Source organism: Rhea pennata, chromosome 8 (genome assembly GCF_028389875.1).
Source record: "Rhea pennata isolate bPtePen1 chromosome 8, bPtePen1.pri, whole genome shotgun sequence".
In the NCBI taxonomy this organism is placed as follows: domain Eukaryota; kingdom Metazoa; phylum Chordata; class Aves; order Rheiformes; family Rheidae; genus Rhea; species Rhea pennata.
In genome coordinates, this window is record NC_084670.1 from 2,297,498 (window position 1) to 2,314,505 (window position 17,008).

Genomic DNA, 17,008 nt, shown 5'->3' on the forward strand with positions numbered 1-17,008 from the left:
GGCCGACTCGTACGCCGCGGCCCGCCGCGGGGCGAAAAGCCCGCGCGTGTACAGCGTCGCGCAAGCAGCTCTCACGAGGCTCCCGGAGAGGCGCGCAGCGAGCCCTCTGCACAGGGCCAGGCTGCGACGCCGGGCGCGAAGCCGCGCGGCCGAGGGGGGCCGCGGCCGAGGGGACTCACTGACCCGCCCCCGCGGCCTTTCGAAGCGCTGACAGCGCCCCAAAGCGGGGCCGGGGCCGGGTGCGAGGCTGCGGAGGAAGCGGCGGACGGCGGGACGCCCCCGCCCCGCAGCGTGTGTCCGGGCAGCGTGGCGCAGCCCGCGCGAAGGCTCTCGGGCCGCGGCAGCTTCGCCCGGCAGCGCCACGGAACGCGGCACGGAGCCCGAGGGGGTTCTCGCGCTCTGGGGCCAGCCGGCACTTAGGCCTGGCGGTTTGCGCCCGCCTGACGCCGCTCCCCGAGCCCGGGCTCTGCGGCCGGTGCCGAATCGGGCCCGTCGGCTCGCTCTGGGCAGCGGGCAAGGCGCCCCGAAGGGCCGCGCGCGCGGGGCCGGGCTCCGCACGCCGCCACGACCGCCGCCGCCGCCACTATCGCCACCGCCGCCACGACCGCCGCCGCCACCAGCATCGCCGCCACGACCGCCGCCGCCACGACCGCCGCCGCCGCCACCATCACCACCAGCATCGCCACCACGACCGCCGCCACCACGACCGCCGCCACCATCTCCACTGCCACCACGACCGCCGCCGCCGCCACCATCACCACCACCAGCATCGCCGCCACGACCGCCGCCGCCACGACCGCCGCCACCATCTCCACTGCCACCACGACCGCCGCCGCCACCATCACCACCACCAGCATCGCCACCACGACCGCCGCCACCACGACCGCCGCCACCATCTCCACTGCCACCACGACCGCCGCCGCCGCCACCATCACCACCACCAGCATCGCCGCCACGACCGCCGCCGCCACGACCGCCGCCACCATCTCCACTGCCGCCACGACCGCCGCCGCCACCATCACCACCACCAGCATCGCCGCCACGACCGCCGCCACCACCATCTCCACTGCCACCACGACCACTGCCGCCACCATCACCACCACCAGCATCGCCGCCACGACCGCCGCCACCACCATCTCCACTGCCACCACGACCACTGCCACCACCATCACCACCACCAGCATCGCCGCCACGACCGCCGCCACCACCATCTCCACTGCCACCACGACCACTGCCGCCACCATCACCACCACCAGCATCGCCGCCACGACCGCCGCCGCCACGACCGCCGCCACCATCTCCACTGCCGCCACGACTGCCGCCGCCACCATCACCACCACCAGCATCGCCGCCACGACCGCCGCCACCACCATCTCCACTGCCACCACGACCACTGCCACCACCATCACCACCACCAGCATCGCCGCCACGACCGCTGCCACCACCATCTCCACTGCCACCACGACCACTGCCGCCACCATCACCACCACCAGCATCGCCGCCACGACCGCCGCCACCACCATCTCCACTGCCACCATGACCGCCGCCGCCGCCACTATCGCCACCGCCGCCACGACCGCCGCCGCCACCAGCATCGCCGCCACGACTGCCGCCGCCACGACCACCACTGCCGCCACCATCTCCACTGCCGCCACAACCGCCGCCGCCACCATCACCGCCACCAGCATCGCCGCCACGACTACTGCCGCCACCATCTCCACTGCCACCACGACCGCCGCCGCCGCCACCATCGCAACCAGCGCTTCGCTTCCACTGCTCCTGGTCTACAGAGTGTGATTAAGGGAGTTTGGGGCTTTCACCTGGATAGTTTGTTCCTACTCTAAGTAGATGGAAATATTTACAAGGTTTCACGCAATATAATTCAAACCTAGGAAGCTGCTAACAGTTTGTGATGTTTTCCTAATGGGAATTTTGGGAAATACCTTGTCCAAAGAACTTGAATTAAGGTGGATGCCTGATGTATGTATTTGACTAGGAGCTGGATGTGTACCCCATCTTTTAAAGCTTTCCTGCTGAAATAGAAAATACTCCAGTTCTAGGCTGAAAACGTGAATCTAGATTTCTCTTCTTCCAGGAGGATCTTTGAGGAGAAAGGAAGGAAAACAATCCACAACCACCAAATTCTAGCGAGAGCAACCCCGGACAAAGCCAGCACTTCTGTGTGCTGCGGCCTCACGGAGGAGAGAAAAACGCATTAATTGCAAAACCTTTCTTAGAACCACGCCGAGCTTTAAGCTGGTAAACGCCTCCCCCAGCGCACGCGGGCAGCGGGCTGTGGTGGTGCCGAGCGCCCGCGGCCCCGGGGGCCGGGGCCGAGCAGCAGCCTCCTCTTACGCACGCTCGTTTAACCTCCAGCGGGGAAGGCATCCGTGCGGCAGTGGGCTGGTCACGCTAGAACGTCTACACCGAAAAGGCATAGAGGGGTTTTTAAAATCAAATCTCACTGCCTAAGTACTTAGTACTCAATGACGGCTACGGACCGTGGCTCCCAGTAACCAACAGAAACTGCGAAATACGGCTTGAAGCCTGGGTCTGGTGCTGCTGCCGTTTCCGCGGGCGGAAGGGGCTTTGCCCCAGCACCGCGCCAAACCCGAACGCGTGAGCTGCCGAACCGAGCCGCCGCTGGGCGGGGGCGTCTGCACGTGCTGAGCCCCGCCAGCGACGGAGGGCCTGAAAGCACAGCGTTCTCAATCAGCAGTGGGTTTAGACATTAAAATATATTCCACAGGGACAAATTTACATGCATTTTTAACTGTGTTACTTGATAAACTTAAATCTTTGAAAGCATACAAGTTTTTCCAATGAAATGAATTCACTTGAAGACCTGGCATGTTTTGTTAATAACCATAAATAATTAACAGTTGGTTCTTTTCCATCAAAGAAAATATCCTAGTTATACACTTTCAAGCAGAAACCACCATTTACAGGCACTTCTTAAAGGGAAAACCGTATTAGAACGTGTCATTAACTGTTATTGTAATATTCTTCAACAGCTGCACCAGGGCAGGCTTATGTAAGTGAGCATAACTTATCTGCTTAACACGAGAAATGTTTTTAGTTGTCGGGATATGAAAGGATATCGATAATACTGTCCCAGCAGTTGGGAGCGACTGCCGTGTGAGCGCAGTCCCCGCGCTCCTCGCTCAGCACCGGGAATCAGCGAGCGCGAAGGGCGCCTCGGACGGAGGGGTTTCTGCAGCCGGACAGAGGGAGAAGAGCTTTAGCAATCATTTCCTCTCCCCTTTAATGCTGCCTGGTATAGATATTAATAGTTTTGATGTTTATACTTGTTATCCTAAAATAGCAGATTTGTAGAGCTAACTTTACCAGGCGAAATGTTTCTCCTGCTGAGGGCAAGGGCTGAATTCATACTGGGTGCCCCGAAGCCGGCGTTTCACCGGCCGCACGCAGCCCTGCAAGCTGCGACCAAGCAACGCTCCCGAACCGGGCACGGGGAGCCGCTGCCCAGCTACGGGCCGGCAGACTCAGCTGCTGGCGAGCACAGCGCACAGTTAGAAGGACGTACTTCTTAAAGCACACAGCTAAAGCCACTCACCCTTGCACCCAGGTCTGGGAGGAGGACGTGGTCTTGCCCACCGGGCCTGTCCAAGGGCCGTGTGCCGCCCCGGGAAGGCCGGCACAGAGATGCGGAACGGCCTCGCGCCTCCCAGCCCGCCGCGGGGACGCGGCGCTGCGGCAGGGCGCTCAGCCCGGCGGGGAGCAGGCACTCCTCCGCAGCTGCCGCGGCGATGAGCTAACGGGGGCTCTCGGGAGCCCGCTTCAGCCCTCGCTAGCTGGAAAAGCCTGGTGACATGGGGGTGGAAGGGCTCCAATCGGCGGGACGGTGCAGCAGCCCCTTTATCAGTAAGTCTTCTCCTTGCCACCTTGGCTTTGCGTGTGCCTGCATCACTCGGAAAGGTATCGGCCACCGGGGAGAAGCCCTTCTAGTACCCTCAGACTGTTTTTATGGTTTCACGCTGTGTAACGGAGTTCGGTAATCATTAGCAAAACAACAACCACAACAAGAAACAGCGCTCGGGCTCCAAAACTGCTCCTCAAAACATGCTGCGGCTGTTGAGTGCCACCTCCCCGGCCGCCTGGCCAGAGGAGAGGTCCTCCCTCCGCCCACCTGCAGATGCCACCAGGTGCGGCGGCGCGGCGGCGGTACGGGGCAGGGAGCGCTGTGCGCCCCAGCCGGGGGCCGGCCAGGCTCCCGGGCGCGCGGCTCCCGCAGCCTGCCACGGGCGCCCGTCCCGCCGGCCCCGCAGCAGCGGGCTCCCGGCGGCACGTGCAGCAGCTTCGCGTGACACCCGCCGGTGGGACGCAGGGGAGAACTGTTTTATGCGTTGCCATGGGGTCATGCCTAGCTTGTGCGTCTTCGGAGGCGTGCTGAGCAGAAAGCAAGGCTATTTTCTTAAATAGATGTCATGCAATCCTTGCAGAATTTCTGGAGTCAAAGGCTAAACAGGTTTGCCTGAATAACTCCTGTTACTTGATATGTGAATAAATCTAGCCAGGAGACGTAAAATGGGTGTCGCTTTTCAGCTGGAGCTGATCACAAAAAACTACTCTTTAGCCTCATTTAGAGTTGTTTATGTGCAGAGTAACATAACAACGGTGTCTTAAATAAATGCAGCAATTATCTTAGCAGTAAAGAAGTCTTAGAAAATTAAGCAAAAAAAAGAAAAAATCATATTGCAGAGCATACTGACTTCAGAAGAAACTTTTCCCTTATTCTCTCAATTGCTAAAAGAAAACCTGATATTCTTCTTTTAAAATGTGTCTGCCTCTAGGTCTTTGGCACAGGTTTGCTGATGGGAGGGCCGGCAATCTATTTAATGACTGCATTGACGTCAATAGCATAACTGAAATACTTACTAAGAAGCATGAGTCCAACTTTCGGGGGGAGGAGGGTGTTTGCTGGCAGGACGAACACGCGAAACGGACTCGGGAATGAACTGCTCTTCCACAGCCCTGGATGTCAGCAACACCCTCGGAAGGCTGGCCAGCTCCTCTCTTTTTTTTTTCTGTAGGTGACTTTTAAAGCTCACTTTGGAACACACTTTTTATCTCCCCAAACAGCACAGTTACTTTATAGTTCAACAGCCTTGATTTTACTTGGTCATGTCATTAAGATGACTTCTGATTTCTTCTATAGCTTTGCTAGTCTCTAAATAATCTGCATCATTATAGCACTGTATCCTTTAAAAATAACACTTGCATTATCTTCAAATACTATATACCATTGAATTTATCGTGCACAATCGTTACTTTTTATCAACCCTTAGCTATTTGGTAGTCTGGAGAAACAGGGCTCCACACACTTGTTAGAAGCCTAAAACACTGCATCTACTTAACTAGTACAATCTGTCTCCAAATTGAAAGGCCAGAGCTTGCAGTCCGGACTCAGCCAAACTCACAGCACAATTTCCAACCCAACCATCCATTCTGCACCCGCCTAGCGCCGCTGTCTGCCCTCCGAGCTGAGGAAGCCTGCTGCAGGAGACCTAGCTCCATGCTCAGTACTTGGGGTTTGTACTAACGTGCAACTAAGAGCTGACTTTGATGCACAGGCTTTGTTAACTCCTACAGAAAGCTGGGGCTCTTGTTAGCACAAGCACCAGCATTATCCAGTCTTTTGTTTATGCTTTGTCCAACTGTTCATGCACGAGTCTGCGTACATCTTATACTCACATAAAAAATGAAAGAGTAGAAGTCTGGAGTTCGTGTAAAGGCATGTGAGAAGTGCAAACGTGCAGGAGAGCAGAGGCGAAGGCACAAGCAAGAAGAAATACCAATCTTTCACTCCCATCCCCAGGGAGGAATTTTAACAAAGCTTTAATCCTGTGAGCCCTGAAAAGCCAGCGTGTGACATCCCCCAAAGCGCTACACCCTGCAAAGCCTCAGGTTGCACAGCAAGCCGGCTGTATTATATTGCTAGATGTATAACTAATTGGGAGGACAGAGCATAATTATTCTCTGCTGAAAAATATCTAAGGGGCACTTGGTTGCCTGCTGTTGGGAGAAGCTTCTGCAAACCTCTCGTAGCCGCAGGAGGCACACGGCACTGCCTGACCCTCGCTGCTGGGCTTTGCTCCTGCTAGCCCTCGGTAACGTGCAAGTGCAACAGCCCATCACACAATCCAGTGTGGGCAAAGTGATGTCCCATCACCCAGCTGGATCCTGATCTTCCAGGAGACACGTGCCACTTCTGCCCTGTTTATCCGGGAGTGGGGTCCTGCTCCCGCGTGCATCAGCCCGGTGCAGCGCCTTCTCGGCAAGGCCTGCGCCAGGGGAGCTGGCTGCCGGCAGGGCCGCGGTAGGACGTGTGCCCTGGCCAGGCTCCACGCGCCCCGAAGAGCCTACGCTGCTTCAGACCGGTGTGGAACAAGGCAGGGAGACCAGGTACGCAGCCCCTATCACGCAGCAATGGAGAGGATACTGGAGACAAACAGCACAGATCCTATGATGAGTCGAGAGAAAGAATTTGATACAATAAATCAATATGAAAAAAATCCCGGAAAAACTCCAAATGGTGACAAGGAAACAAAGCAGAAGGAGAAGGGATCGTACCAAACTGAGTGGGAGAATGAGAGGCCTACACTGAATGTGGCAGGCAGTAAAATATGGTTTAATTTGGAGGGAACTAGGGCCAGCAAAGTAAATAAATAATTAATTAAATAAAAAGCAGAAAGAAAAGGTAAGTGGAAGCTGCAAGATTTACACTGGTTAAAGTTCTTATTAGCTGAATCAGTTGGGTAGGAACCAAAGCCTACTCATTGATGCCCGGGCAGCAGAGACCAAATGGAGGAAACAGAAGGCAGCAATGGATTCACTGAGCCCAGGGTAGCACAAAGATCAATGACAGTAGCCGTGGAAATGAGGCCACATTTTTTAAAAAAAAACAATATATGAGAAAGAAATGTGGCAGATGCTTGCACGACAACGCGCTCATATCACTTGTTTCTGCAGCACCAGAGAACACAGCTGGGTAGCAGCACTGGTCATCCCGGCGCTGTGCGACGGCATGCTGTAATGCTGTGTACCGCTCAGGAACCTCAGCATCCTGAATACTCCCATTAGCCTTCCCAGCTGTGAAGTGCATGAGCTAATTAAGGATTTATGCACTTTTTGCTACAGCTACGTATTTCCATATTATGGTTTCTTAGTTAATTCATAAAAGCAATTTTGTTTGTTCCTGTAATCTGCAGTTTTAACAAAATAACAGGAAAAATCTGCCAGATTTACTTAAGCTGATATCAAGGACAAAACACAGGATGTTCGATGCATATTCCTCTTCCTTTTATGGCTGTGGTCATAATGTTAAGAAAGCTCTGAAATTTGCAGTGACATCATTAACGGCACTGAAGCATTTTGTCTCATGAAAAGCTTGACCAGAATTTTTCATGGTTTCAAGAAAAAGCCAAAGTAAGAATTTCAAAACCTCAGCACAGCTCTCTTGTTTAGCCATGGGCCTGGGTCCTTGTGATGCAGCTCCTCGGCACTGCGCTGGGAACGGATTTGGCTCCTCTTGGTTTGCAACAACTGACAAATCCTGTAATATTCTCGTTTGAGTAAACAGCTGGCATGTATTACTTCCAGTGCAAATGCTGAATGTAATTTGTCTCCCTTCAGGGTGATTTTATTAATGTATGCTAGTTTGCTTTAAGCCCTGAGTTCTGCACTTTTCATAACAGGATATAAATCACTGCACGAATGACAAATAAAAGGAGACATATACGAGGTGCTCATACTGATGTCAATTGATTCTGGTAACTCTCTGAATCAACGTGTGACACGGGAGAGCTAAAAGAAAATACTGAACCTGGCCGACTACCCAATCTACGGAATATAAACACATTTGATTTCAAAACACATTCTTTTATCTAGAAGGATGTAACACAGCCTAGCCCCAATCAAAACATTACTGCTTCCTTCTCCAAAACCCTCAGGAAAAACACTCGGCATCCTTTCAGACATAGGAGCCACTGGCACATAGTTGGAAGTGTTCTGATAGGAAAATCTCTCCTTCCTTTCATAATTTCCAAATCGGAAGCCCATCTAGGGAAAAAAAGCTGCAAACACTGAAAAATCCCCTAGAAATCCTGGTTCTAGCTGCAGTTAAGTGGGAACTTCCTCAGAAAGTAAGTGGCCCTCTTTTTTTCCCGATAACAAGGCTGCGAGCAGGGAAAGGGAGGCAATCAGCACGTGGAATGACAGGGGACTCCATAGGACACCAGAGGCTTTACAGGAACCGAGAAGATGCTGGGCAGCAGAGCAGAAATGCAACAAGTGAATAAGGTCCGAATCCAGAACGGTCCTGGCTTACAAGCTAGGATAGGACAAAAGAAAAAAAAAATAATTGCAGGAGGAGAACTGGCCTTCCTCACAACACCTCTATTTTCACACGAAGCGAGGGGACACCGTGAGCTGAGGGCGCCCAGCTGAGCCCAGCAGCGGCTGTGCTCGGCTGAGAACCGGAGCGAACGCACGCTCTCCGCCAGGGACAGCTCCAGGCCTCGGGACTCCGGGACGCCGCGCGAGCGGGGCAGCCTCGCCGCCGGCCGGGAAGGTGCTGCTTCGGCCCAGCGACCAGCACTGTGAGCGTGCAACGACCCCGCTGCGCTTGGTACCAGGCACGAGGACAAACCACCTGAAACCACGGCCAGCTACGAACCCCAGGCTCTCCTTTTTCACTAACGCTGACAACACCGGCTTCTTTCGTAAAGGAAAGAACACAATTTTCTATCACAATCTCAAAAATATTTCTTACTCTTACCTACAAACCATCACAATTTACTTAAGTTACTTAAGTTATAATTACATATTTTTTGTTACATTTGAAGACTACTTGCAAAGCCAGTTGAGATTCCCGGTTAAGTGTCCGCATGGTCCCGCATCCAGGCTCTTCCCCTCTGCTTCCTTCCAGGCCCACGAAGCCGGAGCTGCAGCTTTCCTTCACAGCCCCTTCACGACGTAATTCATATCCACACACCAAGAATGCAGCCAGCAGGGCTCATTTCCATACCCGGACCTTTTCTTTTTTCATGTCTCAGGTTAGACGGTAATATATTTTATTTTAGACATACTAATCTAACTGGATATAATTGAAACATTAAAACTCATGAAACATTAAAGTGAAGCATTAAAAATCATGAGTCAGGATCACAAGGGCTTGGTTAAAAATGTAAAAGCTTGGATACTTTTCAGTTGCTTTCTGGTTTCGAGCTTTACAGGGTGACACAAGATTCGCTTTCACAGACTCACAGGATCACGGAGCAGTTAAGGTCGGGAGGGACCTCTGGAGATCATCTAGTCCAGCTCCCCTGCTCAAGCAGGGTCACCTAGAGCACATTGCTCAGGATCATGTCCAGGCGGGTTTTGAATGTCTCCGGAGAAGGAGACTCCACAACCTCTCTGGGCAACCTGTGCCAGCGCTCCGTCACTCTCACAGTACAGAGGTTTTTCCTCATATTCAGGTGGAACTTCCTGGGTTTCAGTCTGTGCCCGTTGCCTAGCACTGGGCATCACTGGGAAGAGCCTGGCCCCAACCCCTCGACACTCTCCCTGAAGTTATCTGGAAACATGGATCAGATCCCCCTCAGTCTGCTCTCCCCCAGCCTTGAAGAGGCCCAGCTCCTGCAGCCCTTACAACTACGAGGGTCAGAAACTAACCTTCAGTTAAAAAGCAAGCTGAAATTTCCTGTATCCCCACAGCGTTAGAAGCCTGGGTTAACGGAAAAATATCAAGTACCCTATAGCTCGTGTTAAAATTTCGAGAGTTAGAAATACTGCAATACACTCTCATTTCTGTATATATGTAGAAAAATAACCACAAAGTGCTAAAACGTTGGAAGGAACTGGTTTCCACAGAAATTAAGCATCAAGAAAATGAATCTATATATTCCTAGAAGGAAACTCTCTAGTATCAGATTCAACAACTTCGACAGAGGTATCTGTGCAGAGCCGAAATTCCGCAGGCCGGCTCTTGCGCCGGGCGCAGAGGCGGAGCGCTGCCAGCGGGAACGCCGCGGCGGGAGGGGAGCCCTGCCTGCGCGCCGCTGCCCCGCCACCGACCGAGCGGAGCAGGAGCGCGACGTCAAGGTCCTGTGGTCCAATTTTCTTTCCGCATCGGGTTTTCCCATTCCCGTAACAATTTTTAAGGAATCTAATACAAAGTCTCCAGGCCTATGCACGCCCCCAGGACAAGAAATAACCCGCACGGTGTCAGGAAATGGGGGTTAGCAATCCAGGCTTTACACGCTGTAAAAATTAAGCTTTATGAGTCCCTCCTAGCACAGAGCTATTGGAAAGGCTACGATAAACCTTATTATGGATGAGCGCTCCTGCAAGGCTTATCTCCTCGTCCGGGGAAGTAAGGTTGGAGACGCGGGCTGGGCTCCGCGGCCCCGCGGCAGAGCCGAGCCCCAGCCCCGGAGCGGGCTCAGCGCCTCCGGCCGCGGGCTTCGCTCACCCGCGTGCTCCCCCCCGACCCGCCCACGTTCGCCGGGGTCTCCGCGGCGGCCTGTGGACGAGGACACGGTGCCCGAGGCACGGTTCGCGTGTGCGGGCAGCAGGGGCCCGGCCCAGCGGGGCGGCAGCCGGCGGCATCGCGCCCGCCGCGGGCGCCCGGACGTCGTGCACGTACCTTGCAGGCTCACTCGGGAGACAGGCGGCTGGCTCGTGGCCGGAGATCGCCTAGGGAGACAGAAGGAACACCCTCTAAATAGGTATTATTTAGTTCAAAAACCCTTTGCGTGTTCACAGAGCAACCTGAAACACTTGGAAATGATTCGGCCCGTGCCCCGGTTAGGCGCACACACGTCCCGGGCTGCAGGCGATGTCCCGGGAACCCGAGAAAGGAAGGCCATACGGGCCACAGGCAGCAGCCTCAGCCGCGCCCGCAGCCGCCGTTACAAGCTCTGAAACGGAGCTGAACGACATTTTTTGACTAGCAACAATCTCAGCAAAGAACTCTGGATTTCAGAAGGACCAAAAACTGGCTCAAGTTTAGCTAGCAGGTCTGACTGGCAAAATGGCGCAGCGTTTCTCCAAATGTCAAAATATTTCAATGTGAAATTTGCCAAATAAAACTATTTATTTTCTCATGTTGAACCATAATTTATTTTTTTAAAGGCCTCATTTTTTAAAGGAGTTAAAAGGAGTTCAAACAAAAAAACCCAAATATTTCATCTTGGGTTGAACAAAGTAGTGCAGACTGATCAAAAATGAAACATCGGGCTCTTGCTTCACTAAGACGTTTCTGACACATTTCAGCTGAAGCCAGATTTCCCCGTGCTCTGCCTCAGCCAGCCTCCTCGCCCCAATTTTTTTGAGTCAGCCACTGATCTGAAGCCTCCATTCTTTGCCAGCTCTGCTTTGAAGCTCAAATCAAAGCAAGCGAGGAGCTCAGCTCTGCTGCAGCTGTAGCTCCAGGGCTTCTTCAGAAGTGCCCCAGGAAGGCCCCGCTAACCAGGTGAGAGCTTCGTGAGCTCAGAGCAGCTACGATCCTGCTCCCAGCATCAGGCCCAGCTCCCGGCGGTGCAAAGGCCAGCCGGGAGGCAGGCAACGCGCCGGAGCCGGCCGCTCCGCAGGACGCCTGCTCGCCCTTCCTGGTGGGACGCAGAAGGGCCAGCCCTTATCCAGGCAACTGCGGGCCCTTGGCTCTCTGAAGGCTCTCTGCGTACATGTTGGGTGCTGACTGCTTTGAAAATCTGCCCCGACCTGTCTCTGCTGAGCCTTTGAAAATCCAGATCTGGAGATCTTTGAGAAACAGAAACTCCTCAATAGGGACGCCACACTCATGTGGCTGCAGCGCTTCCAGGACCCGCGGGAAGGTGCTTCGGGCACCTCCAAACCCTGCGCGGAGGTGCCCAGGCTTGTCGGCCGGGTGGGCGAAGGAGGAACGCGCTCGGACTTGGTTGGGCATTCCCCGAATCCTGTGTGTGGCATGGCACCACTCCCGTCGCCGGGAAGCACGGCTTGGCCCAGCTCATCCCGCTTCCGCAGTGGCCGGGGACCGCGCGCGCAAGCCCCAGAGTGGATCCAAAGGAGCTCGGCGGTGCCGCAGCGCTGTGCCTTCGCAGGAGCGCGCTCCAGCGCCCGCGGCCCGGCCGCCTGCTCCGGCCTCCCGCTGCAGGCGCTGCGCCGAGCAGGAGCCGGGCGCCTCCTTGCCGCCTCCCAGGCCACAGCTGCCAGCGTCAGGCATCCGACAGCCATCAACTGTACTCTCCTCTTTGCCGGTCAGGAAATTGTCTTAAAAATCCTCATGCTAAAATCAAAAAAATCTGGGTTCTAGTTGTTTTATTTTTTTTCTCCAGCCCTAACAACTCAGATTTTCCAGCATTTCATGACAGACAGAGTCCTTTTTTCTTTTGGGGGGAGAGGAGGGGGAAAGGGTGTGGAGGAGGCGGAACGCAGAGGGAAGAGGAGGGGTTAAAGGAGAGCAGGGATCCTCATGATCCCCGGAGCACAAGTTTCAGAAGAATACCACATATCATGAGACGTATGATAAAATCATGAGCTGGCAGCACTGCCGTAAGCCAGCAGAGCCATCTGGAAACGGTGCGGGAAGCTCCGCAGTGCCTGGGAGCAAGCGCATGCCGCCACGGACCTGGAAGGCTCGGCATATAACATTCAACGACTTTTACTTGGGCTGGGCAAATGACTTATACCTCAATCAAATCTGGGAAGGGTTTCAAAAGGACAGTGCGTGATGCCTCTGTGTCCTGCAGGTTACGCCCCTGCTTCCTTCCGGCCCCGTCCAGTTTCAGAGGCCTCATCACGAGTTGCTGAAACGCTCGAGCTCCTCCAAAAAGCAAAGCGTGAAAAAGAAATCCACTTCAGCCGTTTGGTTTCCATTAACCTCCGTCTTGAAAATCAGCATGTCCTTTCTGATCAAAGTTTACAAAAAGAAACCAATAGGAGGAGAATCTCACGCCTGAATAAAATTTCAGGCTTTAAATTTACACGTAGTGTAAAACAAAATATTGTGTCAGAAGGCAAACAGCAATGTCCACAGTGGGCAGCCAGACTGCACTACTTGCACACGCAACCATGGAGCAAACCTGCGGTGCCACTACTTGTGGACTTCATGGAGAGAAACATGGACCGAGCAGCACCTGCCGCCTTGCAGGTGGGAAGAGTGGGCACTAACCGACCGCTCCAGGAACGAGCAGCGGGAACCTCACGCCCAGTGGCTCTCTTGGAACAAAACCAGAACAGAAAATAACCATGACTGGCTCACTATAGATAGTCAAATGAAAATGGTGGTTCCGGACAAAGTGGTAAAAAGGAGAATTTATTGGGTTTATTCCTCTCAGCAGGTATAAAAACAATGCCCTTCTCTTAATTTTGGTTTAAAGTTGTATTTCTAGTTCAGCGTAACTATAAGACCAAATCAAGCAACGTGTAATCTCCTACCCAAAGGTTAACGTAAGCTAGCAAAGCTGCCTGCCTGGTGGCGACAGTTAAAGCCATCCTTCACTGCCCAGGTGCTACTCTGGATTTTCACTTGGTGAAAATTGGTCTAGGACTAAGTTTCTTTAAAAGTTGAGTGAAAATGCAGGTCAGTACCAGAGCTTAACCGAACATGAGCGATGTGTCTGCTCAGAAACTGCACTTCCAACACAAGCCTAGGAAAGCCAAGATGGCAAGTTGGAAAAGATAATCTTTTTTGGATGCACCTAATGTGCCCAGAAATGTATCTCCTCCTCCTCCTCTTCCTCAGAGTCACTGCATTTCCAGCCCCTCGTGCCAGAGGCAATGACCGAGCTAGGAGCAGTGGGGCAGCAGCGGAGCGGCGGCTCTCGGGGTGCAGGCTGATGTAGGAGAGCCCCCTGCCCTGCCTGGGGAAGGGGCAGGAAGGGGTGCATGGAGCCCAGCAGGCGCCCGCGCAGAGCCTGCTGCGCACTGGGGAGGCTTGACACGGGCTGGGGCTGGGCCCTGGCCCGTGGCCACCAGTGCACATGCGTGGGGACACACACGTACATACACACGCACACGGAGGCTGGGCATGGGCTGGGGAGCAGGCTCTGAGCCCATGCGCTCCACCATGCCCACTCAGAGCCTCGGGCACGCACACGCACACACACTCACGTGCACGTACACACGGGGCAGCCCCACGCTCTCGCGCGTGCACGACCACAAACACACCGACACGGCTGCCAGGCGGGCGCACGCGCACGCGCCGCCGGATCTGAGCGTGCTCATCCGCACCCTCGCACGCGCGTGCACACTCGCACTGAGAAACACATGCGCGCACACACCCTGGCACACGGGCGCACACAGCCCCCACCCGCACACGCGTGCGCGCACGGACGCGCACACGAGCGCTCCCGCGCGCGCCCCCGCCCGCCCCGCGGCGCCGCGCTGCGCTATGGCGCCCCCTGGTGCGCCGCGGCCGCGCCGCTGCCGCCCCGCCCGGCTCCCGCTCCCGCTCCCGGCTCCCGGCTCCCTGCTCCAGCTCCCGCTCCCGCTCCCTGCTCCCGGCTCCCTGCTCCAGCTCCTGCTCATGGCTCCCCGCTCCCGCTCCCGGCTCCCGCTCCCGCTCCCGGCTCCCGGCTCCCTGCTCCAGCTCCTGCTCCCGGCTCCCCGCTCCCGCTCCCCGCTCCCGCTCCCGGCTCCCGCTCCCGGCTCCCGGCTCCCTGCTCCAGCTCCTGCTCATGGCTCCCCGCTCCCGGCTCCCGCCTCCCTTCTCCAGCTCCTGCTCATGGCTCCCCGCTCCCGCTCCCGGCTCCCGCTCCGGCTCCCGCCTCCCTGCTCCAGCTCCTGCTCATGGCTCCCCGCTCCTGCTCCCGGCTCCCGCTCCCGGCTCCCTGCTCCAGCTCCTGCTCCTGGCTCCCCGCTCCCGCTCCCGGCTCCCGCTCCCTGCTCCCGCTCCTGCTCATGGCTCCCCGCTCCTGGCTCCCGCTCCCGCTCCCCGCTCCCGCTCCCTGCTCCCGCTCCAGCTCCTGCTCATGGCTCCCTGCTCCCGGCTCCCTGCCTGGCTCCTGCTCATGGCTCCCTGCTCCCGCTCCCAGCTCCTTCTCCTGGCTCCTGCTCATGGCTCTCTGCTCCCAGCTCCCACTCCTGGTTCCCTGCTCCCGGCTCTGGTTCCCGGCTCCCTGCTCCTGGCTCCCTGTTCCCTGCTCCCCCTCCCGGTTCCCACTCCCGGCTCCCTGCTCCTGCTCCTGGCTCCTGCTCCCAGCTCCTGCTCATGGCTCCCTGCTCCCGCTCGTGGCTCCTGCTCCCAGCTCCTGCTCCCGGCTCCTGCTCCTGGCTCTCTGCTCCCGGCTCCCACTCCTGGCTCCCTGCTCCTGGCTCCCTGTTCCTGGCTCCCTGCTCCCACTCCCAGCTTCCACTCCCGGCTCTCTGCTCCCACTCCCGGCTCCCTGCTCCAGCTCCCGCTCCCGGCTCCTGGCTCCCGGCTCCGTTTCCACCTCTGGCAGTGCAGTGTAGGACCTAACCACACGCTGCCAGGGCCCGGGGGAGACCCGGCTGCCAGGGACGGCCCCACAACCAGGCGGGCGCTAGCTCTAGCCTGCGGATTCAGGGAAACCCGGAGGAGCCCCTGAAACCCGCCGCACATTTCACCCCGTGGGCCGTGCAAGGCGCACGAGCAGTAACTGCGCTCAGGATGAAGCAGTGCCTCTGCAGCTACCTAAAGCGCCTCCGCAACGGTCCCGACCCCGCGGCCCCGGGCCCGTCCCTCTGTCTGTCTGTATGCACGTTGCCACTGCAGTCCAGCACCAGAGCGCAGGCACTATCCAAAGGAAGCGCGGCCTGCCAAAACGGCGCTCGCTGGGGTTCGGGCCGGAATCGGCCCGCTGTGTCTACACTGCCTTCAAGGGTCAATGCAACGAAAAGCAGAGGGCTTACTTGTTCGATGTCCCGTGCAAATTGGTAAGCAATGTAAAGTTATTTCTCACACTTCGTAAACTTGCCAGGACCTACAGAAAACAAACACAGAGATTTTATATGACTTAAACCTAAGGCTCTCAAACTCCGTGTTAGCGTGCAGCAACAGACTTCAAACTCACCTGTGCAAAAGGTGTGACGATCAGGTCATCTCCGTGTCTAGGGAAAAATGAAAAAATATGTTTGTGCAATTCACTGCATTTTAAAATACAACTGACAGTATTTTCTTGCTGTACAGCTTGCCTGTGTACTCGTGACATTACATGGCTCGAGACTCCTGCTCTAAACATAGATGTTGCTGCTGAGCCAGCCGCCTTTCGGCGAGTGTTTGCCAGGCCCTGGGTGGCACTGGGACTCTGCTGTGCGCAAGGTGCTGTGCACCCTCCTCCTCCTCCTCCTCCTCAGTGCAGGGACGCTTGCGACCCCTGGAAGCTGGGCAGTGGTGCTCCCATGGCCCAGTCTCTGCAGGCTGCAGGCAAAGCCTGCCCCTGGCACGCTCCCAGGCAGAGACATTTGTCCCAAGCAGGGCTTCATTTGCCTTGGAAAAAGGGGGGTTTACGGAGGCACATTTCCATATAGCCTTACCACCCCCAAGAAAGGGCTTTGACCCAGGTGGAGTTTCTTTATTCACCATTACATCAGAGCTTGTCCCTGATGGAAAGGTCTCCTACTCCCAGCACACGCTCACAGACCAAAAACAACCCTGGCTGGAACAACTGCTCGGATTGGTAACACCAGGCAATAAAAGCCAGGAAACTCGCAGTCAAGGCAGTACGCTCACAGCGCGGTGGAAAAAACCCTAACAGCTTGGATAAAGGTCAGCTTGGAATTTCCTGGCTTTTGTCGTTCTGTGTTGCAGTCTTTCATGTCACTTCGACAGCAGGTTTTGTCTGTCCATTTTCATCACGGAAGAGCGCAGGTTCTGAGAAAAACACATCACCGTCGACAGGCGAGAGGGTGCCTGGTGAGACTGCGCGCAGCCGCCGTGCGTCTGCGTAACCCACGGGCCCCGGAGGAGCGGGTGCGCTCCTACGGAACCGAGCGCCGGGCGCAGCGGGATCGCTGCCGGCCGGGGCGGCTGCCGGCGCCC

The 17,008-nt window shown here is 56.0% G+C and overlaps 1 protein-coding gene across 3 annotated transcripts in view; it reads right to left on the bottom strand.

Annotated features, from left to right (window-relative positions):
* The window catches only part of PDE4B (phosphodiesterase 4B), a 168,838-nt gene that overhangs the window by 38,377 nt on the left and 113,453 nt on the right, over positions 1-17,008 (bottom strand). For 2 of the 3 annotated variants that reach the window (XM_062581005.1, XM_062581006.1), the window contains exons 3-5: positions 16,041-16,077; positions 15,880-15,950; positions 10,670-10,719 (exon numbers count right to left, since the gene is read on the bottom strand). In XM_062581005.1, the coding sequence (XP_062436989.1) occupies positions 10,670-10,719; positions 15,880-15,950; positions 16,041-16,077 (158 nt within the window). Of the gene's footprint in view, positions 1-10,669; positions 10,720-15,879; positions 15,951-16,040; positions 16,078-17,008 lie in introns of those variants that run through there. The other variant, XM_062581007.1, reaches the window with a different exon arrangement.